This window comes from Eretmochelys imbricata, chromosome 22, assembly GCF_965152235.1.
Source record: "Eretmochelys imbricata isolate rEreImb1 chromosome 22, rEreImb1.hap1, whole genome shotgun sequence".
NCBI lineage: Eukaryota > Metazoa > Chordata > Testudines > Cheloniidae > Eretmochelys > Eretmochelys imbricata.
Window position 1 is genome coordinate 17,258,427 of NC_135593.1, and position 27,989 is coordinate 17,286,415.

General features: G+C 49.4%; 2 protein-coding genes across 3 annotated transcripts in view; one reads left to right on the top strand and one right to left on the bottom strand.

Moving 5' to 3' along the window:
* Positions 1-27,989, bottom strand: part of USP28 (ubiquitin specific peptidase 28) — a 109,554-nt gene that overhangs the window by 78,265 nt on the left and 3,300 nt on the right. The gene's annotated exons all lie outside the window — the stretch shown is intronic.
* On the top strand, positions 1,658-27,773 carry HTR3A (5-hydroxytryptamine receptor 3A). The gene is made up of 9 exons (XM_077839626.1): positions 1,658-1,670; positions 19,935-20,101; positions 20,861-20,905; positions 21,872-21,981; positions 23,525-23,694; positions 24,320-24,480; positions 25,682-25,892; positions 26,575-26,808; positions 27,475-27,773. Exons 1-9 carry the CDS (start codon positions 1,658-1,660, stop codon positions 27,771-27,773), a joined length of 1,410 nt encoding a protein of 469 aa, XP_077695752.1.

Genomic DNA, 27,989 nt, shown 5'->3' on the forward strand with positions numbered 1-27,989 from the left:
GGGAGTCCGGACTCCTGGGTTCTATTTCCAGTTCTACCATTGAGCGGCCTCAGGCAAGTCACTTAAACCTCTCTATTGCATGCTTTATTGCTCTGTTAGATGGAGCCAAAATCTACCTGCTTCCAAGGAGTTAGCTGCGAGACTGGGGAGTGTTTGCAATGCAGCTGGGGCTCCCCAGATGAAATGCATTACAGGAGGACCAAGCACCCTTGCAAAGGCGGATTCAGCCCACAGTGCTCGACCTTTCCCAGAACCCTACACACAACCAGTCTGCCCTGTTGCTGGCCTCTGATGCTGAGTTACCGTCTCAACGTACAGTACAATGCAGATATTATAGCATTTTATCCAGTACAAACAATACTCTGGCTGGGTCGTAATAAGCCATTCCTCCACGGCATTAGTTCAGTGTCTGCTTTCCCTCCTCTGACCCAGGCAGGTCCATTTCAATTAGTGGAAACATTTCACCTCTCCACATCCCCATTCAGTGCTGGTGGTTAAAGAGCTTCAAATGCTAACAAAATGACATTGCAAAAGTTGTTCCATTTAAAGTGGAGTTTTCCCCACTTCTGCAAATATCATCGTGCCAGGAGCTGGCAGGGCAACCATTTATCAGACAGCTATTCAAAGGAGATTAAACAGAAGTCAATGTGGAGGAGACACCCTCTTATGCCAAAGCCAGGTTTGTGTGCATTACACTGATCGCCACTTCAGAGCGCTGCTTTTTATTTATTTTTAAACAGTAACACACTTATAACTGTCCCCTCCAGGCAGTTAGGCTTGAATAAAGACTGGGAGTGGATGTGTCATTACACAAAGTAAAACTATTTCCCCATGTTTATTCCCCCCCCACACTGTTTCTCACATATTCTTGTCAACTGCTGGAAATGGCCCCCCTTGATCATCACTATTTTCCCCATGTTCCCTCCCCCCCGCTCTCCTGCTGGTAATAGCTCACCTTACGTGATCACTCTCATTACAGTGTGTATGGTAACACCCGTTGTTTCATGTTCTCCGTGTATATAAATCTCCCCACTGTATTTTCCACTGCATGCAACCGATGAAGTGAGCTGTAGCTCACGAAAGCTTATGCTCAAATAAATGTGTTAGTCTCTAAGGTGCCACAAGTACTCCTCGTTCTTTTTGCGGATACAGACTAACACGGCTGCTACTCTGACACCTGTCCCCTCCAGGCAGCCCAGAACTTTGTGCTGCTGCCAGAGTGGTGAAACCCCCGCATCTTCCCTCCCATGGCGACGCTGGTTATTTATTGCCCCTGTTTATTTTTATTATAAGGGTAGGAACACAACGTGGGGCAGTTTTTCTTATCGCTCTTGTAAAATCTTATTTTCAAAATGCTGTTGCTGTAAATTTGGACCCATTACACCTATCACAATCACACTCTCACGTAAAGATGAATAAAGCCAATGAGAATCACAGATGGAAGAGAATAATCAGGTCACCTCCTCATCCCAAACAGGATATTTTGCTAGCATTTGGCCATCATTGTTACAGTCAAGCACAAGAAGGCAGAAGACACTCACTTGAGATGTGTATCCACAAAGGAAAAAAAGTTTATTTGGGTTTCACTGCAAACCTCACACTATCAGCTCCTGCTAAACCCCCACTGCCTTGCTGGGCCAAATCAGAGGTTACCGATATGAACTTCCCTGGTAAGTGTACTTTGTCCAGCAGAAATACATCTGATTAATTGAGTTTCAGCTGAAATCATGCTTCTGAATTATGAGGGGAGCCATCTGCTTAGAAATCACATGCTGATAACAGATACATTGCTTTGCCTCATTTTAGAATATTAAAAGCAAATGAACTATCAAAAAGTCCAGACTACTTGGCAGCCTTCAGACAGTGATTGTCCAAACTGAGAGAAATGCAAACCGTGGGAACTTGCACTATTACTGACAGTCACTTTCCCTGACTGCTTCGCAATGCTGCATTGTCAGGGTTCAGCTAAACAGTCATTTGTTTAAAAACAACTGTTCTAGTTGGTTTAGTTCATGGAAACATTTTAATTTCTCAGTGCATTAATGTCTTTTTATTAAATTTTGGGGCCCAATTGAAACCGATGTTGTCCCTTTAGCCCCAGAAGAGCCAATCAGAACAGACATTATGAGCAGGAGAAATCCCTGGGATTTGGAAAGATCCCACCCTTAACGAAACACAACATTCTTTTGTCCCCCGTGTTTTACTTGGACAGTGACATCCCCAAGCCCACCCATTCCCATCCCTTGGTCCTCGGACCTGTACAGATGCTTCAGCCGTTTCTCACTGGTACCCCCAGCATCTAAAGGGTTTCAGATACTTGTGGTGCGCCCATCTCACTCCCTTAAACTCAGTGAGGCTGCTCACAGCGTAAGGCCCTCTTGAACCTGATTTAGGGTATCAAAATCGGCCCTTACCGACGAGCCTCTGTGTCTACACTGCAGCTGGGAGCACGTGTACACGGACACGCAGCAAGGGCAGGAGCTTGGGCTAGCTGGCAAAGTACAATCACTCCTGACCCCCTGGGTACATGCTCAGGCAGCTAGACTGAGCCGCTGTCCATGCTGCCATGGCCACACTGCTATTTTTAGCGCACTAGCTTGAGCAGACCTAGCGCGTGACTCTCTGCAGACGCTGGGAAGCACGCTCCTAGCTGCAGCGTAGCCGTACTGTGTTGCTCCCCACCAGACACATGTACGGGGTGCAGCGGTCTACCTCCCATTCATTTGTGCAATCTCTTATCGATCATGCTTCCAGTTGTGAGACTGGGATTTGGGGCAGCCCATTCTGCACTGGGGGGGTTAGTTGCACAGTGACTGGGGGTGAGGGTTCCTGACTGGTACAGCCGAGCTATTAGCCTGGTAAGTTGGTACAGCTGCTTGAAAAGATTGGGAACTGCTAACCATTCTCTTGGTTGTACTGTTCTCCTTTACAATGGGCTGATGCAAACCTTCTGAAGCCATTGGCAGGTCCTTTCCCCACCAGGTTCACAGCTGCTTTGGAGTCTCTCCTTTGCAGCAGGCTGTCTGCCAGGGTGCAGCAGGCAGGTTCTTGTCCTGGTTCTCTCACACCTGCGGTCCAGCAGAAGGAGGTCCCTTTGATTAGACTCTGTGATGGAGGAGGAGCCGAACAAGCCAGACCCGGGGGGCTGGATGGCTCAGGCACTCGGTGATGGGAGACGGTGCCCAGCCGTCCCTGGTACTGACCAAAGCTCATTCTTTGCGATTGGTGGCTGATGTAAAAGGAGTCTGATGGAGTAAGCAGTGGGGAAGGTTCCCAAGTCACCAGTTAGCACCCACTGAGGCCCACCCCTCACTTGCAGAGTTGCAGTCACAGTAGAGGAATCAAGGACTGAACCGCCCTCTTGCAGGCAGCATTGCAAGAGATAGCATGGTTTGCTCTGGATCCCACAGGAGAGAAGCCACGTGTAATCTGACAGAACGGAGCCTGATTCTTTATGCACTGATTTGGTTTGTGCACATGAATACAGCCCCGTGGCTTTCCCATCACGGAATACATGACTGAAGCCACGTAAGCCACCCATCTGCGAGTCCACCTCTATTTACGGTGAGTTATTTACCTAAGGAGACATTTATGTGCTCATAATTAGTAAGACAATGCAGCACCGAGGCGTTCATGATAGCCTGGTTCTTAGCACAGAGCAAAACCATCAGTATCTGAAATGACCCATGACAGTGATTTGATTAGTGAAACGTGTAACTGAGCTCCCAGCTCAGCCTCACACTGAAAATCAGCTTCCAGCCTCCGCCGATCAGATCAGGGAGGTGATGTACTTAAGTTTGTGCTTCATTTGGCAGGGCCATAAAGCTGAGTCACAGCAATGTCTTACCCAGGGGCTGCGGGGACCACGCTGAGCCTGTGGGTGCTGCATCCCAAAACACAGGCGCACAAAGTAATTCAGCCACACCGAGGAACAGCAGCCAGGGAAGGGAGAGGTTAAGACGCAGTGAAGCAAGGGGACAGGAGGTGCTTCTGGCTGAGATTTCAAAGGAGACCGAGAAGTATAGGGAGAGCGTTCCAGATGCCAGGAGGTACTGAGAAGGCGCTCACACTTAGCCGAGTGTGTCTGCTCCCCACTAGGGCTGGGTCGGATAAGAGGCATGGTGTGTGGACACTGAAAACATTGACCCTGCACACTAAGCCCGGGCTCTGACACAGGTTTGAGCTCAAGCCCCTTGCCTTGTCTTCTCTTTCCATCCACACACATATCAATCTGCCTTGAGTCAGCAGGCACTCAGGACCAGGGGCCTAGGACCCCAGAGTCCAAGTCCTGCAGAGACTCGGGTCCATTTTGCAGTGTGGACACACCTCAAGCTGCAGACCTGAGTCAGAGGGTTGGCACAGTGCAGTATGGACGTATTATCATGGCTGTGGGACCTGGGTCCAGCCTTTGGAAACCCAGCTTTGCGATGCAGTGCGGACACTCAAGCATGGGCTTGGAAACACTGAGTCCACAGAGCTGGGCATAGGTGTGCCGTGTAGACACATCCAGAGCTGTGTGTTCAGCATCACTGTCCGGATACAGCTCAACACAAGCCAAGGCAGTGCCCTTGCTTCCTGTGCTTTCGGACACGCTCCCACCCCAGGCTTCATGCTCAACTGGCTGAGTTCAGGCTGGAGAATGAAGCGTGGTTTAATGACTGAATAATTTGAGCAGATACAGGGCATCAGGTGCGGAGTCAAAGCTTGGTTGGCATCTGTCAATCGCTATTAATGCAAGTAATGAGCCATCAATACCACCACTCCTTCCCCGCAACAGCTTAGCCAGGAAAGCTGCAAGTGCAGCTGGAAGGCTGAGAAACTGCCACGCTGGCAGCCCAGAGAGAAAGCAAAAACCTGAGAGTCAAGGTTCCTTCATGTCCTATTCCCCCTGCACATCTGCACTGGAAAGCTGCCGGCATCTGCCAGGCAGGGACGTTTCCCTCCATGTCATGTTGGAGATGTATCATGAGCCCATTTGGTGTGAGCAGCCTCAGCCAGAGCTCCTGAGGGGGCAGCATTGACCAGCATGTGGAATTCTGGATCCCCGAGGCTTGGAGTGTGGGGTGTGTTTGGCTGGGAGGGGTCAAACTGCCCCACCCCATCCCCTTTTCTCAGAAGCAGAGCAAATGGCAGGGTGTGTCAGAAACTCCAGAGTCAGAGCCACCGGCCACTGCAGAGCAAATCATTACCGGAAGAAATTCGAACAGATGTTCAGTCCCACGCTAGGCCACCTGCCCCACGCAGAAGGAGTCACTGCAGGATCTGCAAAGCCCCTCCTGTGCGCTTCTCCTCAGCCCCGGGCAGAACCCAATGGCTTCTGCTGCATTTCGCTGAATTCCCGGGTTTGTCCAACCTCATGGTTAAAGCGGAGCTCATAGGGTGCAAATCCACCCGGGGATTCCCTGACACCTACTTGGTCCCGAACAGCTCTGCCTGAAGCTTCATTCTTCTGGTAGAGGATCAGGGTGAAGCCACCAGCTGTGGGCAAACACTGCTTGTCACCGGTGCTCCTCTCCACAGGCGGCGTCACCTGAGACAGGTGCCTGCGTGCGGCCATCCTAAAGGGGCTCCAAGCAGGCAGGGGCAGGGTAGCAAGTTGCCAACACAGCAGCTTCAGCTCACAATCTGAGCTCAGCTCCTGTTGTCTGGTATTGATTGGCTAAAACAGCCCCAAGCGCCTCTATCAGCCCAAGGCCATTTGTGTGTCTGCAGGCCGCAAGAGCTTTGGAACGCCAGCCTGCTCCCTAAGCTAAATTAAAGGCTTAACAGCGCAGCAGATCCTCCCATGCCCGATATCCTTCAAAAATCTATTAGCTTTTATGGGGAGCTGTCTCCATATAAACAAGAAATGGCCCCGTGCCCCGCAATTTACAAACTACAGCTACACCATGGGCTCATTTTTAAACCTCCCCATTCCCCTGTCCTTCCTCAAGCCCTTGCCTCCAACTCTCCATCTCCTACAGAGTCGCACCTTCTGGGAAACAGAGGCTGCTTCATTCCCTTTTCAGGGCTGCTGCCATTTTAAACTGTGACGCAAGCAACTTTACCGCCTTGGTGGCCAAAATCCCTCTAGGCTGGGGCTAGACCGTATTCAAGATGGAGCTAGCAATGGGCTAGGTAGAATGTAATGCAAAGGGTTACTGTGCAGGTACCTGAGGGGTGTGGAGCTTAACTGGGTCTTCATTAGGCACCCTTTAAATAGGGAGCACTGAGGGGAACAGAGGGTAAAACCATATGTATGCTGGCTCTGCCTCTCAAGAAATACTGAGTTTACTTCTCTGGCCTGCAGTCTTTGTTACACAGAGTCTCTTTGTTACACAGGGCCTTACCATGGAGCTATGGTCAGAAAAGTGACTATGTACAAAGGCCTCTTATTCTGCAGAGAACTCTCTGCATAGCCAGAGCCTGCTGCCAAAGCAAAGGCCTGTGTTTCATTTCACTGCCAGCCGTAGGGCTGGGGCTGCTAGGGAAGAGCAGGCTAAATTCTGTCCTGTCACCACTTGCAGGGCGCAAGGCACCAGTGGTTCCACCCACTGCAATTCCACAGGTTACAGAAGCAAACTTGGCCCCTGGGATCTTTATCCCTGGCAGTGACACTCAAGCCTGTTTTGCTTTAATCCCAGCCAGACTGTGCATGTTTGTAGGTGGGAGAAGCCATAGTTTCCCTTGGAAATTTCATCAAGAAGTTGTTGTGAGATAAATGCAGGACTGCGGGGTGCTCCTTTCATGGCCAATTTTCAGAGTAGATCCTCACTTTAAAGTGTGAACTGATCTTGCTTTACAAATATTAGGTCCAGTTTTGCATTTCTGTAGTTCCTTCAAATGCTTTATGGGCCTTGCAAGCCATTGACTCATCCTCAGCTCATTAATGTGAGCTGCAGTACCAGAGGCAAGTAATTAATCCTATTGTACACATGGGGAAACTGAGGCACAGACATGGACTGTGACTTGCCTACGGTCACAGAGCAAGTCCATGGAGCAGGCTGGGAATGGAACCAAGACATTACTATCCATTCACTGCTCTAACTATTCCATCATACTCCTCCCCAGTATGAGACAAAACAATGAAACTATGAGGCAGTTGGGAGGCATATAACATTGAGGTGCATTGGAAGAGCTTTGTCAGACTGGCATAGCAGGGGTGGGACATAGGTCAGGACAGAGGTATATCAGCAGAGCAGGGAATGACTGCTGTACAGCCATTGCCTGCTCTGTGCCGGACTTTACCACAGTCGCTCTTTAGAGCGACACTTTTACAAGAATCAAATTCACCCAAAAATTTGGAAAGAAAAAGAGTTATAAGAAAACAGTGGAGGAACTGTGAGGATGCTAGCAAATTTAACAAGTGCTCAAGCTGTTCGTCAGGTACTCTCCGAAGGGGACTAATAATTTGAGCCATTCCACACGAAAGCTCAAGGAGGGTCATTTCTGTGATTATATGCAAAAGTAAACGACATGCTATGTTCCATCACCGAGAGCTGTGGGGGCCTGAGTTTAATTCCAAGTGAATTACATATTTTATGGAGGCTGGGGGCTCTAAAACAAATATGAGGGGAGGAAAACAAAGACCATCAAGATCATGAGCCATCCTGCCTCAATCAGAAATCTTTAGCCTGATGCTCAGCCTGAAAAGCTGACGAGAAAAACTCTCTGCAGCATTGGGAGAAAGAAAACCTGATAGCCTCAAAACAGGGGATGGGAGAAGAGAGGATGCTTCCATGAATTCCACTAGGAGCTAACCATGCAGATTTAACCTACCCAGAGGAAGCACTCAGCACACCTGCGGATGGTCCTTTGACAGAGACTCGATCAGATTTTGTACAACTCCAAAGCAAGCATACAAAAGCCCAGATTGGATCATCCATGCACTAATGACAAGCTGTCTGAGGTCAGGGAGGGAGTCTTCAGTTCAGTGACTGATGCTTCCCTTGTAAACAAACATTTATTTACTTGCAAACTGGATGGAAAATTCACCTTTGGGAAAGGGCCACATTTGAGGCAATTTCTTGTTTTGCTTAAGTCTAAAAACAAAAGTTTATTCAGCATGGATATACTGTTGCAACCAATACTCCAGTTTGCATCTGAGTTTGTTTAATTTCTCTGGATACAGGATAATCCAGGAGACTAGGAACCACTATAGATAGCTGCTTCTGAATGCTGAATATAGCTTGGAGTGCAATTTCTCTCACTTGCTAGTGTGTCTCATAAAAGTTAGCGATAGTTAAAAGGAAATCCAAGTGGTTCTTCACTAGAGCTGAGTTGGGATTTTTCTGACAAAATGTTTTTCCACTGGAAAAATCTTCGAAACAGACGCTTCCCAGTTTTGAAGAATCTCTCATTTTGGGGGGAAAAAATTGAGTTTGAAATTGAAAGTTTGGGAATAGCCTAAAGTCCTACTTCAACACTTCCAAAACAGTTTGAAATGACTTTTCATTTAGAAATCTTATTTAATTTATACGTAAAAAAGGTTAATTTTTTTGAAGGTCAAAATTGAAACTAAACATTTTGATTGACCTGATCTGCATATTTGGGGTTCATGAAAATTTTCAAGATGTCAACTTTTTGTCCTGATTCAGGACAGGTGTTCTCCCCCCACCCCCCGCCTTCTCAAAAACTTAAATTCTGTGAAAACTGTTTCCTGCCCTGCTCTTTACTACTCAATGCCATCTATTTTGTATCACCGTGCATTTCCAACATTGTGGCTCAGGCTTACCTATCCCTGGTCTGGATAACCTACCAAGGTTAACATTTTCAGAAGTCCCATTTTCCAAAACAACTTTCACACTTAGAGCTTTATTTGGTCTGTGATGCATCCAGAGCAGGTCTAGCTAGGTACCACTCAGGCTTAGTTACAGGGCAAACTGTGATAGAAAACAGCTCTTCTTCTCGAGGCTCTGAAAGTCTCTCAATGCCAAGTGCTTCGATTCCCAGAAAAGCAATTACCATGCAGCAGATTACAGAGCTAATAAAATCCCATTACACCATTTCGGAAAGTAAATCTGATCTGGATGCTGCCAATTTATATCAGACGTCCCATGAAAACACATCCATTACAGTGGGCATCCTGTAACAGCCCCAAATGTACAGTCTCTATGTGTGTGTAACACGAGGCTATAATATATCACACTAATTAGACATCCGATAACAGAAGGGCTGATAGAAACAACATTAAAATCTCTTTAAAGATGAAGACAAACCCCAAGGGAGAAAATTCAGAGTTAATTATGCTGCTACAGTAGCTCTAGTTCAGTTTCCCCTCATGCCAGGCCTAGCACTACGATCACCCTTTGTGCCCAGGCCTTAAGCCACCTTCTCCCTGATTCTCAGGCCCTTAGTGGGCCTCCACGCCTAGGCTGCCCTGGCTGTTGGCCACTACAGCCTTGCCTGACATTGTGACCAATGTGCAAGCAAGGGAAAATGACTCAGGTGCAGGAACACACTTTTCTCTCCTCTCCAATGGGAGGCTCCAGTTTACATGCCACGAATGGTCACAAGATGAGCCCCATGGCCTTGGGATCTGCTCATGCTTCTGAGCAAGAATCTGGGCTTTATTCACCTTTGGGATAGTTATTGCCATGACATCCCCCTTGAGATTGGGAATGAGGCAGATAGGAGGATGACAGGAGCAGGAATTCAGTGCGCAAGGTGCCAGGGTTGATGACCCTCTCCTCATCTCCAGAGTGGGCCAATGTAAGGATCACTGGTGCATTCTCTATGCACCAACCATCTCCTGCCAGCCAACATGCCCTCAAGAGGCAAGGAGGCAGACCATCCACAAGACCAATGTAGTCTTCAACCTCTGAAGAAGCTGGCAACAATGGGGGCCAATTAGTGCCAACTGAGATGGTTGCTGGATGCATCACCCCCCCCTTCCCCAGACCAGTCACTGTGCGTCATTCCAAAATGAGGCCAGGTGTTAGCAATGCCCATCCTCATATCCAGCTGTGCATCCCACAGGGGTTCACCTACAGCTGGGCAGTATCCGCAGCACAGGGCATGGTCCCTGGCTCTGCTACAGTAGTGCTGCTCATGCTTTTTATTATCCAGATTCAATAACAGCAAACAGCTCCGAGCTGTCTGCACTCCCCGGGAGAGGACTGGCAGTCCTCTAACAGCCGAGAAATCAAATTAGCCCTGGCTTTGCACTCTCTTTTCCTGACACAACTCCTGGCAGCCGAGGGGAGTTCATCAGGGCCTCGCACTAATCCTTATCTTGTTTAAGTGACTCCACGCTGCCATCTGATGTAATTTGCACCGTGCTGCAGCCAAGGGCTCCAATTCCTGCCTATCTGTTTTGCCATCAGTTCCATTAATAGGAAATTTCTTCAGGGAAAGCTTGACTGCTGTGCCGTCCGGGAGCAAAAAAACCCAAACCAAACCAAAAACCCAACCCTGGTGATAACTATCATTGCAGGGCCCCAGGGTCCTGGACTGCTCCCTTCGGTTAGATCATCACAGAGGAGCCCAGTTCTTCAATGCTCACCTAGGAGTCCACCTACCAAACTTTATCAATGCCAAAAAATGCACAAGAGCGTTAAAAGGGAGATAGTCTTTCACTAAACAATTAAAGGCCTTTCCCCTGCTATTTATCTGCAGCTCAATTTTAATAATGATTATTTCAGCTGAGCTATGTCTAGAGGCCCCCCCTGCAGCGCAGCTGCCCACCCTCACAATTTTCCTGCAAGTCTCAGGGCATTTGGGGCTTCTCAAAGTTCCAGCCCCCAGAGTCATCTTTTGGGGGAGAAGGTCAGCTTTCTTTTCAAATAGTTTCTACCCCTCATGGTTAAGAAAAAATTGTTTACCACATAGTGGAAAAAAAATAAACCCCCAAAAATAAAAATAATAATAATAAAACAAACAAACAAAAAAAAACCAAAAAGAAGAAACCGAAAATTTATTTTTGGCATAACAAAACATGAGATTTTTCAATCTTATGATTTTTGAGGCCTGACTCATAATTTTGGATGCTTGGGGTTGGCGAGTCCATGACTGTGACTCATGAGTGTGACTGCCATAAAAATAATGATTAATAATAAAGACCCAGGGAGAACATTAACTGTACTTAACAAGTGGAATACTCAATTAGTTGCAATAGCACCCCTAAGCTAGCCTATAACACAATCAGACTATCCCAGAAACATTCAAGTGATAGTTTTGCTCTTCAAATTTTGCTTGCCTACAGGGAATTAACTGCATGGCACTGATTGTTCGGCGCATATTGATTATTTGCCATTTGGCTTTGTAAAGGGAGTTTTTTAACAAACGTATCCAGTTTCATTGATCATTACATGCCACACTTCAGGTTGTGACATCACACATCGACACTCGTGCTTTGCCGTTCGGAAGCAGTGGTTCAGCTTTGTCCTGTTGTGCAAACGGCTCAGAAACCCACAAGTCATGTGGGAGAATCAGCCAAACGGAAAGCTCTCAGTGCGAAGTGGCGGCCAAAAAAGGGCTGACGTGATACCACTCATTAGCCCTTTTGGCCACTGCATCGCACTGAGTGCTTATGTTCCGCTTCGGTGCATAAACAGGAGAATCTCAAGGAGGAGCAGAGAGGTTATATTACCTCTGTATTTGGCACTGGTGCAACCACTGCTGGAATCCTGTGTCCAGTTCTGGGATCCACAATTTAAGAAGGATGCTGATAAATTGGAGAGGGATCAGAGAAGAGCCCCTTTAGAAAAGATGCCTTATAGTGACAGACTCAAGGAGCTCAGTCTATTTAGCTTAACAAAGAGAAGGTTAAACAGTAACTTCGTGACAGTCTAGAAGTATCTACTTGGAACAAATATTTAATAAGGGCTCTTCAATCTAGCAGAGAAAGGTAGAACATGCTCTATTGGCTGGAAGTTGAAGCTAGACAAATTCAGACTGGAAATAAGGTGTACATTTTTAACTGCCATAATTTAGCCATGGTTATGGTGGATTCTCCATCGATCACTGGCAATGGTTAAATCAAGATGGGATGTTTTTCTAAAAGATCACCTCTAGGAATTATTTTGGGCAAGTCCTAAGACCCATGTTATATAGGAAATCAGACTAGATGATCACAGTGGTCCCTTCTGGCCTTGGAATCTAGGAATAAACCTCTGCGTTACATAAGAGCACGGAAAAAGAGACAGCCCAATGGACAGGAGAGGGAAGATGTTTTCAGCTTTAGTTTGAAATGCAACAAAGTGTCGGATTGTGTCCTCACTTACAGCAGTGTAAATCAGAAGTCACACCACTGAAGTCACTGGAGTTATACGGGTGTCAAGCCTAGGGATTTTAATGAGTTCTTAAACCTGTATGAATTTGTTTTACTTGAAAACTTCCTCTTTTCTCTAAAAAGGAAAAATTTAAAAAGTAATCAGAAAGTTGTAATATTCTAGACACCTGCACACACTTGTACAACCATACACATGCACACATATCTACACTTTCTTCCCTACGTGCCTGAATAGAGACATCCAAATTCATTGTGGGATAAGCAGGCCACACTCCACAGCAATCAATTCAGCTGCATCAATTTAGCCAGTTAAACTGAACAGACCGTGTGAAATCAACCCTTACTGACCACACATCAGCTGCCTAGAGGTGGCTCCTTATTTGAAGGCTGATCAAAACTGGGTGGGTAAACTTTAAAGTAGCTGTACTCCCTCATTGGCCATGTGATCCTTAATACAGGTCTCATTGTGTGGATGTAATATATACGTTACAGCAGTTTAATACATCTTGCTGCAGGAAACCTCACTCTCTTTTCATCCAACCCACTAGCAGAGCGATAGTTAACATTATTCATCCCCATTAAATTCCAATCTCAAATCGGAGGGTTTTGTCTACAGCAAAAATGAGACATTTAAAACAAATTATAGAAAAACCACCACCATCAATTCTATCTGAAACAGCTTTTAGCCAGGTCTCAGGTAACAAATTGCCTCCCTGGTTAACCTCATGCAGACATGCCAGTGCCCTCCCTGCCTGGGGAGAGACTGAGAGGCACTGTGCATTTGTCCCGTGTGACATCAGTCCGGGTGGGTGGGTTCCTTTTTTATCCTCCCAGCCTGAAATGTGATGCAGCAGAGGAGTCTGATTGCAAGATTAATTACGCATTTTCAAAAACCTGACCTTTGGTGGGGGGGGGAGGGAGCAAGCAAAAGGTGTACCTGCTGCCCTGATTAGGTTCCCTTTATCTGCAGAGGGATGGATAGAAGCGGGAGTCAGAGCGGAGGAGAACCAGAAGACTCAGTCCTACATGCGGAATCATTGTGAAGAGGAACTAAGAAAGACTGCGACCCTCTGGATCAGAGCCATGCCACCCTCGACTCTTTGGGCATTTCTTGCTCTGCTGCTGTTCGCTTTTATGTTTCAAAGTGAAGGTAAGGAAACTTATGGGAAAGTTAGGGGGAGTCTTGTAGGTGCTGAGAGATGGGTAGAAGTATTTTAATACAAGCCTGATGGCTTAAATTCTGTGCATGAAATACACCACATTTTTTTTCTAAAGAGACACTCATGTTATCACAATTGATCTATACAGCCTGATGAAGGGGGGACACCCATAACAGGTTATGGAAAGGGTTCTGTGATTTTGCATGTTCAGAGGAGTGTCAGAAATGCAGGTCAGGCTCTGGAGCAGAGAAATTAGCAATAGCCTTTGTGACAGGCTAACGGGATGTTTTTAGACTCGATAATTTTAGACTCAATAATAAAAGGATGCAGAGTTGAAAAGTTTAAGCTTGTTTAGTCAGAGAGGATTAAAAAAAAGAGAGAGAACACAGTGATATATATATCAATTTGGAACCTGTTGCCCAAACACTTGAGCTTGGTAAACAGATATCCCTACTAATGCTTCGTTTTTCATAATGGAGGACTAAATATTTTTGGACGACAGTTAACAGAACAGATGATGAGTTGTTTTCCATGCTCCTATTCCCAAGCAGTGCAGACTCTCTCATAACTGTCAGTTATTAGTTAGGAATCATTCTTTATTGTTGTCGAACTTTCCCGAGCAAGGGAAGCAATATTGTGGAACTAATGCAGCTGTAAGGTTTCAAAGCAAGGACATGTCTGAGATTTCCTTTGAAGGCAGGTTGGAAACTGTCTTTCATTGAGTATCATTTCTGGCCCCCAAAACTGTTGCATTAGAGTGAGGATGCAGAAGAGGAAAGGAAGGAATTGCTGTCCTGAGTAAACAATGATAAAAGCAGGGAGGAAAGGGTCAGATCCTCAGCCAGTGGAAATCAGTGTAGCTGCACTGAAGTTAGTGGCCCAGGCTGGTTTATAACAGCTGAGCTTCTGGCCCAAATATATTTTATGGGGGTGGGGGAGAGACATAAACACAATGAAAAAGCAAAAGTGGCAAGATCAGCTAGGAAGCCACTGCCCTGGAATCAAAGTCACCAGGACTCTTCAAGTCACAGCTGGCTGGGCACCTATTGGAAGAAGTCTAGCAAGGTCAGAGTCCCACACAAGATAGCAGAGGATGCACTAGACAGCTTAATGTTGGCCTCTTCCAGCCCTAATCACTTTATGCTTCACTAATGGGTCGCTCCACTAAAAGCTACTGTCACATCATCTAACCCCCTCCCCCCACCTCCCAGCCCCGCCAGCAACCAACGTTGTTCATGGCGTTCCTCACTTTGAAAGTTTGGGAAGCTACAGCCAGCTCCCTACAGCACCCGTTCCTCTCTGGCATATGCAGGAACCACAGGGTGTTTGAGGAAACTAACTTTAACCAACCAGCAAGAATTTCACATGGACTTTAATGCCTTTTTTCTTTCTGGTGAGTGCAAACACGCATAAAACGCGGTTCCTGTGCTGTGGACCTGCCTCCCCTGTGCTCAGAGTCCCCCTTCCATGCCAATGAATGCTATTTTAAATGACATGCCATAGATAATCCAGATCCCATCCTATTAGCCCAGCCTCATCTTAGTTCCAAGTCTAGTTTTAACATCTGGCTTGAAAATGATTAATAAGCGTTGAGCACATACCCTCCATCTTCAGCGTGCAGCCAAGCCCATTAGAGATGAGGAGTTGGGCTGTTTTCTCTCCATTCCCTTCTTTTGAGCTCCACTCTCCTTGTGTCTGTTACTCAAGCACTCCTGGTTACCCAAGGAAACCCAGAGTTTTAGAAACAACTTCAGCAGGAAGCGTGAAGGAAAAAAATATCACATCCATGGAGCCTGCTTTATACATACCTCAGAGCATTTGCAGTGCCTCATTGTTCATTATAGGAGTTTGCACCTTCCCCTAAAGCATTTGGAGACAAGATGCAGGACGAGATGACACCTGACAATTTCTGTTTTCTCATCCTACAATGAGACAAGCCCCAGGGCTACTGAAAACTCAATTTTCCCTCAGGATCACAGTGGTAAGAGTACTAACGTGTGCCGATGAACAACGCAGATCTTCTAGGAAAACTCACCATTTAATAAGCCTGAATGGGTCTCATTTCTACACACAGGAGACCTATGCGTGAAGCCACGATAGAAAACACCTGGAAGGAAAAAAGCTGCTTCTTTGTTTAGAGATTGATGCAGAACAGTGAGATTTCTCCCAAGATACCTAGGCAAAGGGGGGGAAAAAAAAGTGTCCCAGCAAATTAGACCTTGGTGTTTCTTTAGAAATCTAATGAATCTGCAAAGTTGCAAGTTTAAAACTCTTATTCCTGCAGAAAGATTGTGGTTGATTAGTTTTGATTTGATGGGAGTAATTCTGCAATGAAGATCTGTGGTCCAAAACTCCAGTCGAATGAAAAAGGGGGCTGACAAAGGGTTCACCTGTTTAAAGATGCTACCTGAAGTCAATACACCACTAACTGAGAGCTCATGCAGGATGTAAGTAGTGCACAGGGTGTGGGCTGACTTTTCAGCACTGGAGTCACTTCCACCCTAAAGGCGAAGTTGTCCCCCCAGCCACCTGTACTGGTTCTGTCTCCAAGGCCTTGTGTGTGATATCTGCATCCTGGCTTCCCTCCTGCTCTGGGCAGCTGCCACTGGGAGCTGTCCAGCAGCAAGCCTGCTGAAGAGAGAGGCTGGCATCCTGTGTTTTCATACCAATACTGCCTGCAAGAGGTAAAGGCCCAAAGGCGAAACTCCGGTGACTGGTACTTCTTAGCTTGGCAGGGCTGATCACTCTGGGTATGTCTACACTGCAGCTGGGAACGTGCCTCCCAGGCCAGGTAGTCAGACAAGTGCTACTCTGCCCAAGCTAGCATGCTGAGCCTAGCTATGGGGATGTTGCAGCACTGCAGTGGCTGGGGCTAGCCATCCAAATCCAAGCAGGCCCAGCCCGTTGGGTCTGAGTTTCAGGATGATTGCTGTTAAACTCTTTGACTCACCTGAAAATTTAAGAGAAGGGGGGTTGATTTGGGAACATCTGAGATTTTGATTTTTCACCCCAATTCAGGATGAAAGAAAAAAAATCAAATTCTGAACAATCATCAGGATGGGAAATCTGTTTCCCACCCAGCTTTATTTCTCGCTCTCTCATGTGCACACACAAACACACGGCAAGACTAGGTTACCTACTGAGGTGTCTGAATTCTACCAAATTTTCTCCTCTTCTGAGCTTACACAGCGCTGACATGAAGAGCAGCTCTGTGGAGCTCAAAAGCTTGTCTCTTTCACCACAGAAGTTGGCCCAATAAAAGATATTGCCTCACCCACCTTGTCTAATATCCCAGGACCCACACGGCTATACCACCACTTCATCTGCAGAGTTTGGCAGGGCAAGCCCCAAAAACAAACCTTTGTGAGCCCACTATGACAGGTTGCACCATTAAGGGCCACTTGGAAGACAGCGTGACAGAGTCGACAGCACAACGACCAAACAGCCTGTTTTCCTACCAAACAGCCGCCTGTTTTCCTCACCCCCCTCACATCCTCTTTTGCCTTACACAGACCTGGCGGGGGATCATGAGCCCAGCTAACTTGGAGGCATTATAGGTCCTAGGTAAATCTTTTTTGTTTTTGTTTTTTTAAAGAAAGATGAAAGGCCCCTTCGTAGACAGCTTTTCCCAAGTCCCTGCAGATCTATTCCAGTCAGCTCCTTTTATTACATGTGAATTGTGCTCTGGTTAGACGGTCATGTTTGCGGGCTGAGCTGCAGACAGGGTTCTGTGACTTTGACTTGACTTTCACTTCACAAGTTGCCTTGCAAACAGGAGCACTGCATTGGGGGCAATCTGTTATGCACTCAGTGCTCACAGCATTAACGCAGAGAGCTTGCAGGACTGTTTGGAGGCCTGACTTTCAAGATACCAACAAGTCTAAGTATTAACAAGTGCTGCTATTTAACTACAAACTGAATAAAACTCTGTTCAAAGGTTCCAAACGGACAGCGCTGGCAAGTGGGGACTTGATCCCCTATCTCCAGGACAGGTACAGCCCAGGCAGTGGCAGAGTAACCTTTTCTCACACACCCTCTCCCCCACCAGTCACCCTTCCTGCATTTGTGGTAGGAGGAAGGAAGGAAGGATTATTGTCCCCATTTTACAGATAGAAAACAGACAAATTAAGTGATTTGCCTGGGTCACACAGGGATTCTGTGGTGGGGAGAGAACCTGAAGCCAGATTTCTGGAAGTCCCAGACCAGTGCTTCAACCACAACGCTGTCCTTGCTCTTCAACTTTCTGCTGCAATATTTGAAAAAGCGTTCCCTCAGCAGGAACAAACCAACCAAGCCATGCTTCCTTAAACACAGCCTTTTGTTGCAGGCCAGTGTCTGGAAATTCACTCGCTCTCTCAATCCCTCCCCCTGCCCCATTGCCAGACTCTTTCTGGGGGTTTGATGGTAATGTGACTGATTGGTGTGAAGGTGCCAACCAGGGAGCAGTGTTTCATTACTACTAAGGCATGGGATCACAGCTATCACAGCTTGTGATGGGCCCCTCATTCATTTTAAATCCCACCAGCTCTGCTAACACTTATTAGGCAGAAAGGAGAGCTACAATCCATAACTCCTTTCCTTTTGTCAGTCCAACACAGAAGGAGAGGAGGAGCACCACTAGCTGGTTTGCTGGGCAGTAATGAAAGCCATGATGGTGTATGGAGATGGCTTGCAGAAAAAAGGTTCCCATTGACTTCAGCGGTGCCAGAGCAAGACCTTAAACCATCCCCACATCGCAGCTGATTATGGGGGCAGCCAAGGAGGGAGGAACAGGCCAAGCAATGGGTATTTGACCGACATCCAGGCAAACCAGCTGCTCTGCTGTTGCTTTCCAAGAAAAAGTCTGGCTGTAAAAACATTGGCCAAGACTACTTGGAAGCTTTCACAATGTATGAAACTCTCAGAACCTGATCCAAAGTCCATTGCAGTCCATGCTAAGACTACCATTGACTTCAATGGGCTTTGGATCAGGTCTTCAGTCACATAAATACTCTTTAAAAAAATCAATTAAAGAGGTAAATGAATTAAACATCTTGGTTTCTCCTTAGCTTCAGCCTCTTCCTCCTACTCCTGTGCCCTCCACTTCCCTGGGATAATTTGATTTAAAAAAATACTGAGGGAAATTTTAAATATTCCCCGGGTGGGAATAGTCTCACCTCTGCCATTGATCCTTGTCCATGTCTGGAGACGACAGATCTGGAAGCTAAAACTCCTTCACATGTCACCTCGTACCCAGCTCCCACAGAGAGCCCAGGGAGAAGGGCCGGGAGCTGCCCATGCACTGAGCTAGCAGGGTGGCTTTTTGGAAAGAAAATATACATTAACCATGAGGTCAGTCTTGCTGTAAATCCTGTTCCCATTAATAACACAGGCAGCCACCTCCTGAGTGCCCCCTTATGGCCAGAGGTCCCTCTAAGACACCTGGCCTCTGTTTTCCCCTCTTCAGAGCCCTGGAGAAATCCACAGTCCACAGGCAGTTCAAACAATCCCCACAAGGGGCCCTATTTATTTAGTCTTCTGATACACGATGGACCTCCAGGACCCGACCCCACTTCAGCATCTCTCTCCTGGTCCAAAACCCCATGGAGCCTTTCAGAAAAACAGTACATAAACTCAGTCTTCATCCCAGTTTCAGCTGGGCACATCCCCACCACCCTAAGTGCCTGTCTTTCTGCTCCCCAGCAACCTCCTGCCTGGAGTTTGCTCTTCTCCACAGCCCCTTCCAGTTGCAGTCTCTTCCCTGCTTGGACAGAGACTCTCCCAAGTCTACCTGCCTGGAGCTCACTCGGCCCTGCTTCTGAGCTTTTCTCCTGCCGACACAGAGCCCTGCAGGAGCGTTCTTACAGCCTGCAGCATCTGCAGATATAGCTTCCCCTTCACTGCCACTTCCTGCTCCTTTCGTACTGGAACCACCTGATTCCTCTCAGGTGGGGCTGATCCTATAATCAGGGTTGCCTTAGCCCCAGGCTCTGCAGCCCACGAGGCAGGCCAGCCTGTTACACCACCAATATGCACTCTGTGCTCTTTTTGAATGGAAGAAAGATCAAACCCCTTTGAGGATGTGCGGACCTTGGGCAGGACAATTTCAGGATGCCCAAAAGTTATCTGAGAGGCAGAGAGATGTGCCTGCAGTACTTAGAGCAGCTGGGAGCCAGGCTATAGGCTGCAATAGTTCAGATTAGTGGAGCTCCCCATCCCACAGCCAGACTGCATTGCAGGGTCTCAAGCCCAGCCCATATGCCCCAGAGCAGACAGTTCCACATGGTGAGCCAATAAAGTGCTTCTCTGTTCTCTAGTCAATAGGAGCCACACCGAGCCGGTCCTGGGTGGGAGTCACTCCCCACCTGAGATGACCCGGCAGGCGCTGCACTGAGTTGGTCTTGGCTGGAAGCTACTTCAGCTAGACTGAGCCATGCTTTGCTGGGAGTCAGCTTTCCCTGAGCCAGGTTGCTTTGCGTCAATTGTGCAGCAGCATGGAGAGAGAGGGAATGGGGAAGGTAAGGCACTGAGCGGGTTCATGCCCAGAAATGAGTCCAAGGAAATGTGATTTTTTTTCCCCTTAGCTGCTCGGAAAGGGAACAACAGGACTTTGAACTCTGCCAAGCCAGCCCTGCTCCAGCTCTCCGACTACCTGCTGACTCATTACAGAAAGGGTGTCCGGCCAGTTCAGGACTGGAGAAGGACAACCAACGTAGCCATTGATGTCATGGTATATGCCATTCTCAGCGTGGTAAGTCCTCTGCTTTGCCACTGAGCCCAGAAGCCCTAACACTTCTGGGGCTGAGGAGTGGAGGTAGGTACCTCTGAGCCTAGGGAGATTCATATGCCACTAAGTTTTTCCACATCCAGGGTGAAGTGTGGAGACACATCCTCTTTAGGAGCTGGACTTAGGTAAACTAGGGCAAATCACTTGGAGCCATGTCTTCAAGTGCTCAGAAACCCTTTAGGCACCTAATTAAGGGTGAGATTTCCAAAGTGCTCAGAACCCAACATGCTGAGATGATATGGAACCTGGCCCTAGGTATAATTTAACAATATTCAATGCACCGTGCCAGAGAGGCTTGACCACAGACAAGGCAGAGTTGCTACAATAAGCCATCCACACCCACCCCTTACTCCAAACTGAAAGAAGTTTGCTCTAAAATGTGCTGGATCAGTGACTGTGTCTGAAGGCCCCTCTGCCAACAGGGCAGTTAGAGGACAGACAGGCCTTCTGGCAGGGAAAGCTGAAGAGCTTAAGAAGGCCCATCCGTGTCCCAAAGGATCTGCAATCAGAGGTTCTGTTGCTTGTTATTTTGCCATCACCCCACCTTCTCCTCTTGTGTTCTTGCCAGTTGATCCCCACTGACATCTGGAGCCGGGTGATCATTTGTACCCAAGCCCTTCCTGATCGCTTTGGGCCCTTGGCATTAATGACACAAGACCAGTAACCCCTGAGCTGTGAAATGCCCTTCGCCGGTTTCACCCTTTTGCTTTTTATTTCCAACAGGATGAAAAAAACCAGGTGCTGACAACCTACCTTTGGTACAGGCAGGTGAGTGGCTGCAACCCTCCCGGCTCTCTCGCCCACTGTCCTTCGGTGGGACTTGCCCTGGGCCCTCTCCAGGGTTAGTCGCATTTATCGCTGCAGCGCCGGCACCCATAGTAACGTGGCGATTTCTCAGAAAGCCCTGGAGATGTTGAGAACGCTTTGTGCTCAGGAGCCATGTTCTTCTTGCGGGGGTGCTGGCCTGTGGGGACTTTTTGCTGGAGACCATCAGTGCCTCTGTGAAGGCGGTCCTGCTGCCTGCTTCGCCAAAGGAAACTCGGACATGTCTGCTGCTCACGTCACTCTGGCCAGCTCCTGGCTTGTATTCTAACTTCCATTTTCCTCATGGGGCAGAGGGAGTTTACTCCCACAGCTCCAGGATAGGAGGAGACCAGTGGGGCATCCCCCTTGGCATCCACATGAGAGTTCTCACTTTCTTTTCACTCAGAGCTCCCCGAGCACACCATCCTTTTCTCTTTGGCTATGCAAAGAGAGTGCCCTATGGGCTCCTGCTGGTTCTCAGCTAACCTAGTTCATCCCAAAATGAGAAATGCAGCCAAATGAATAGCTGGGACATGGATATATCCACAGAGTCTCCAGAAGATTAGAACAGTGCACAGACTTGCTCCAACACCAAGAAGACATCCCCTTATGCAGTATGTAGCCAACATGTAAAACTCAGCACCCTCTGGAAAGCAGAGAGACCAGTGGTTCAGAGCGTGTGCACATGGATGATAATGTCCTAGCTTAGTGCAGCGAGGTCAAAACCATCAGAGGATAACCAGTAGCATGTGGGGCACAGAGCTATAGGATTAGAGGGGAATGGGTGAATGCTTTAAGCTTTGTATAGTTGGGCAAGTACAGTAATTGGGAAGATAGGCTTTGCTTTGTATCTAATACTCCTGCCAGAGGTCGGGAACCGGCCTGGAATTGATCCTGCTGCCTAAGTCCCCTCTTATCTCACTTCTGCAGCACTGGATTGACGAGTTTCTCAGGTGGAATCCAGAGGACTTTGATAACATCACGCAGATGTCTATCCCCACCGAGAGCATCTGGGTACCAGACATCCTCATCAATGAGTTGTAAGTGCAGCAAAGTTCTCGGACAACAGCCCATGGGGCCTGGAGATTTAACTCTCTCCCGCCTCCCCCGCAAGTTCACATTCCACTTTGTATTCCCAGCACTGCTGCTGGTTTGCACAGAGCTGGCAATATCCCCACATACCGTACGCTGCAGATGGGAATAGCTCAGGAGTTGGGACATTTCCAATGCTGGCTGACTATAAACGTTCATAATTACCCTTGCTGCATTTGGGGTGGAATTCAGATATTCAGAGGAAGGTTTTGTACAGGAAACACAATGCAGGGGCAGCTGCAGAACTGCCAACCCTTCCTTGGGAAAGAAATCTATTGTTCTTAACCATCTCTATTCTGCTAGGATTTAAGGAGCTGCCATGATCTCAGGCACTTGCCACCCTTTAAAAACTTTACAGCTTTGCTTTGTGCAGTGTGATAACTTCAGTGAGGCGTTCCTGGTACTAATCAGAGGGAGTGTGTCCACAGAGAGAGTCCTACGGCAATGCTAATGAGATGCAAAGGTATAGGGCTGTGTGCAAACCCACCAGCCAGGGAAGTTAAAAAAAATATCATCAAAGTCCCAGCTAAAGTCATTTCCCCCCTTTCCTTCAAGGCTCACTTTGTTTCTAAACACATGACTCAAAACCAGACCAAATCAATCCCCAGCTATCAGCTCACCAGCCCCTCTGAGGCCTTTCCAACCCCAGCCAGCTGGGAGGACCCAGGACCCAGCTTTCCTCTAGGGTATTCTCCTTTGCACCACTTCCTCCCTTCCTTTTAGAACCATGTGACGAACACAAACCCAGTAACCCCATATGCATCAGAGGGGCCTTGTCACCAAAGGTAACTGTTGTATGTGTCTGTCCTTTGAACGTTAAGGAGTCTGCCATAGTCTATTGTGCTTCCTACAAGTATTATTTGTATTACAGCAGTGCCTAGAGCCCCAGCTGAGACTGAGGCCCTGCAGTGCTGGGCGCTGTACACACAGGCAGTAACAGAAAGCCCTGCGCTGCAGAGATAACAGTCAAACTAGACAAGTCACCCACTGAGAGAAGCATTGGAGCTATAGTTTGGCTGAGTGGGGGTGATGCTGGTAACTAAAGATGGGGGGATGACTGGTTGCAGGAGGGTTTGCGGTGGGAAAGAAGAGATGGGTCCACAGAGCTGGAGAGTCAATAAACATGTAGGTTTCTTTGGGGAACAGGTAGGATGGGCTGCTTGTCTCCTTGGAGAGGTTCCTGGGCACGAGTCAGCTGTCAGCAACAGGCTCTAAACAGAGACCTCTGCATGGTCTCAGGCTGCTGGACAGCCCAGCTTTGCCGGCTTCAGGCTGCCCAATGCCCTGCCAGGAACGCGAGGGTCACATCTAGCGGGTGTCACAGCTGCTACCATTCCTAACAGAGATGCTCTCCCAACTGTCCCGGCTAGCCGGGCTTGGGGCACTCCCATCCACTGCAGCTGGCATTTTACCACGGTAGAAAAGAGCCAAAGGACTCCGCTTTATTTATTTATTTTTGACGGGGGTGTTCTCATTCTTTGTGCCCTTCAGCGTGGACGTGGGCAAGTCCCCGGACATCCCATACGTCTACATCCGCTACCACGGGGAGGTCCAGAACCTCAAGCCAATCCAGGTGGTGACTGCCTGCAGCCTGGACATCTACAACTTCCCCTTCGACGTGCAGAACTGCTCGCTCACCTTCACCAGCTGGCTGCACAACAGTACGTGACAAGTAGCCCTGCCTTCCCCGCTGCACCCTGCCCTTCAGGAGCCTTGGGAAGGGAGGGACCAGGCCAGCTAAGAAAGCCTCCAGCTGCATGGGAAGTCAATATGACCTGGTCTGGGACTCTATAACTCGCAGTCACTTGGTGGCTCTCAGTTTCGTTCCCAGTGGACATTGCAAAAGGCACAAAATGGTCCTCTTACCAGCAGGGAAAGCAAGGACTGAGCTGGTTGGGCTCCCTGGGTCAGTGCTGGGCTCATTGGTACAGGCAGCCTGGGGTTAGCTTGTATTGTTAGCCCATGGCCGCCCAAGGAGGGACAGAGCGGGGTAAGAGCTAGCGGGGCGGAGGGTGTCATGGAGCAATCACAGTCTCTGGGAGCACGCTGGCTCAGTGCAGGCCATGCCTCACCCCCCTGGACAGCCCTAGAAATAGGGAACGCATGCAGGCCAATCCGTGCTTGTGAACAAGGAGAGAAGAGGAATGTGGCCTGGAAGGGAGGAGCGTGACGCTCCCAGATCTTGTAGGATGGCTGTGGGCATGGAGTGCATCAGCAGTGTTGGGGGAAGATGTCCCTTCCCCTCAGTTCCCCAGCCCTGATGCCCACCTCTCTTCCACCCCACAGTCCGCGACATCAACATCTCTCTGTGGCGGCAGCCCGAGCTGGTGAAATTTGACAAGAGCATCTTCATGAACCAGGGAGAGTGGGAGCTCCTCTACGTACTCAGCCAGTTCCGGGAGTTCAGCGTGGAGGGCAGCGACAGCTACGCCGAGATGAAGTTCTATGTAAGGGCCCTCCCCTGGTTGGGTGTGGGCCGTGTGTGTTGGGGGAAGGGAGGAGAACTGAGCTGGGGAAGCACCAAGATGCAGAAGGCAAATGGTGCCATTCTCTCTCTACTTGTGCAACCAATCTCCTGGCTCTAAAGTGTGCAGAGGGGTTGCTAAGCAAACCCCTCGGCATGTGCTACCTGCATATCACGGTGGGGATAGCAAGGACTGTTGCAACACAAGCTGCAGCACATCACTCATACAAGGGGACAGGACTCCCAGCCTAGGTCCACTCCAGTGCAGCTCGCACCTGGTTCGCTCACAGGAGGCAAACGAGGTCGCTCAGCATGGCTTCTACCTGATGGCCAGCTTCCCCCTTTGGGTCCAGCTGCTGCCTACAGACTGCAGAGCTTCCCCCAGCACCCTGGTTTGAGCCAGAGTTAGTCGAACATCCAAGAAACACACACAGAGTAAGCCCAGATGCCGTTTGTTTGACCCATCTGAGCAGCCATTTCCCCCAGCATGAAGTGGTTCTATAGCTGGGGCCCCCCTTCCAGGGCAGGGCCGTTCCTTCCACTTCCAGGCCATAATATGGCCATAGAGCATTAAAAGTCTCCAGTGCTGATGGTCCAAGGATCCAAGCCACTGCAGGTGTGTGGCTTAATGGGCTGTTTATTGGGCAGCTGGTGACTATAAATAAGGAGCCCAGAGGGTGCGCTGCGGTGGGGTGTGTGCATGGAGGAGCGGCTTTGCAACCGGAAATGCAGGCCAGCTGAGCCGGATGCCCTTGCTCTCAGTCTGTGCTATGCCCATGGGCCTAGGCCCTTCATTTAGAATGGGGGCGGCCAGGCAATAGCCAGTCTCAGCTCCACAGTGCCCTGCCAAGCTGCTGCTGCCAGTTCAAAGCCAGACCAGGGGTCACGCGTTAGGGCGCTCAGGGTGGGAAGCAGGCAAAGCTCCCCACAGCAAACGAGCAGGGCTGCCGCAGAGAGGAACACATCACAGCCAATGCCATATGTGCCTGCAGAACATAGCAGTCACTCAGCCAGGCCCCTGGGGCCAGCAAAGCTCTTGGCCTTTCACTTCTGACAGGGTTGCCTGGCAATACCAGGCCCCAATAGCGGTGAAGGGGAGCCAGGCAGCCACGGGCCTTTATTCCCGGATGGCCTCCTCCTGACAGGGAACTCTCCACCTTCCCCGCCCCCTCTTGTGCTGGCAGGTGGTCATCCGGAGACGCCCCCTCTTCTACGCCGTCAGCCTGCTGCTCCCCAGCATCTTCCTGATGGTCATGGACATCGTGGGGTTCTACCTGCCTCCCGACAGCGGGGAGAGGGTGTCCTTCAAGATCACCCTCCTGCTGGGCTACTCCGTCTTCCTGATCATTGTGTCGGACACGCTGCCGGCCACTGCCATCGGGACCCCACTGATAGGTATGATAGCACCCATCACCGTGATTACCTAGGTGTGCACACATCCCCGGTTGAAATCTAGCATCTGTCTCCCTCGCAGAGTCCAGAGCCAAGAAGGGGCTGGATGGTGATAGTCTGGGGCAGATGAACTGTATGGCCAGAGGATCTGGTAGGACAGTGCACTGGACAGAATTGTGTGGGGGTGCTGTGGGTTGGTCATAAGGACCATTAGCAGAGCTGTGGGAGGGAGAAGACCAGAACTAGGATAGCAAGAGATGGGGGCTGTGGGTCAGGGTTGAGGTGTACTGGCAGAGCTGTGTGGTGCTAGGGAGGCCAAGTCTGAAGTAGGAGGGTCTGCTGAGGGCCAGAATTACAGGGCGCCCGCACAGCTCCAGATGCACTTGAGGACAGGAACAACCAGGGTGGTGTATCAAGACTGAGGGGAATTGTCAGAGCTGGGTGTGGGGTGACTAGGACAGGAATAGCCAGGATGCTGGTTGGGTCAGGGTTACGCTGAGTGATACGCTGAGCTGCCAGGGGTCCCGGTAGGGCTGGAGCAGGAGGGGCTACTACATGTGAGGAAGACCTAACATCGAGAGAGGTGAGTACAGAGAGCTCACCCAGGCCCTGCCTGGGCCGTGCCTAGTTCTAGCCGAGAGACTGACCCTGCTGACCATGGACCATTGCTGCCTTCCTCTGGCAGGCGTCTATTTTGTTGTGTGCATGGCCTTGCTGGTCATCAGCCTGACTGAGACCATCCTGATCGTGCGCCTGGTCCACAAGCAGGATCTGCAGCCTCACGTCCCTGACTGGGTCAAGCACCTGGTGCTGGAACGAGCCACCATCCTGCTCTGCATCCGTGACAGGAAGAAATTCTACCCCAGCAGGACACCGAGTTCGGACATCAGCCGGCACCCAGAGAACAATGACAGCACAGGTACGAGCTGTGGCACTGGGAAAGGGGGTAAGGGCCGCAGGGAGCTGGCCTCCTGGCTGCATGTTACTATCACAACCAAGGGGGGTAAGCTGCATGGAATTAGAAAGAACTCAGGGCTCACCTGGTGGAGCTAGACCATGATGCAGGGAAGCAAAACACCTGAGCCTGCATGATCGGGTCAGTGTTGAACTCAAATCCTCCTGGGGCATTAGCCCCAAACCGTGAGAGGGGCACCCCACTGCTTTCAGCGGGACCCCGGGGACCAGCTCTGCCCAGGAAGTCCATGTGGCCCAGGAAGGAGCAATGGAACAGGATCCCCTTTGGGCCACACAGCTCGGGGACATCGGCCCTATTGCACAGCTTACAAAGGCACCCCAGGCATCTTCACTCCTTGCTGGCCCTGGGGCAATGGGGTCAGAGCACCACCCCTCTTTGGAGCACACGCCCCTTGGCCTAGCACGTAGAGAAAAGGGACATACTAGATTTAACCCCCCTGCCTGCCCCCAGAGGCTGTTTGCTGTAAGAGAGGGTGGCTCTGGGCCAGACACTGGGGAGGGGGGCTCAGAACCCCACCTCTGGGATGGTATAATGCCCAGCACAGCCAAGCTCAGCAGTGCAGTGCTGGGACCTCTGAAAGGCTGCCCCCTCTCTCTCTTGTTCCTACAGCCAAGCTGAACCACTACGGCTGCGAGAACCTCCGCAAGTATGAGAGGACAGCAGGCGCAAGGCCATTGCCGGCACCTCCGGCGCAAGGAGAGAGCTCCCCGGTGGCGGAAAGCATCCTGCAGGAGATTGCTGCCATCCGCCAGTTCCTGGAGAAGCGCGACGAGTTCCGCGACATCGCCCGCGAGTGGCTCCAGGTGGGCTACGTGCTGGACGTGCTGCTCTTCCGGGTGTACCTGGTGGCTGTGCTGGCCTATAGCGTCACGCTGGGCACCCTCTGGTCCATCTGGCAGTATGCATGAGCCGTGCCAGTCTCTGCAGGCAAGAGTGACAGGGCGCTCCACTGCCATGTTTTAAAGGGGTCATTCCCAGCTCCACAGACTTCCCTGTATATTCTAACCACAGAGATCCGGTGCCTAGCAGTTCTTCAGCAGCACTGGTGTAGCATAGGTGAGCTCCAAACACCATGGCTGGGAGATGGTTAGAGAGGGATGAACAAGCTTTAATTAAATCTGAGC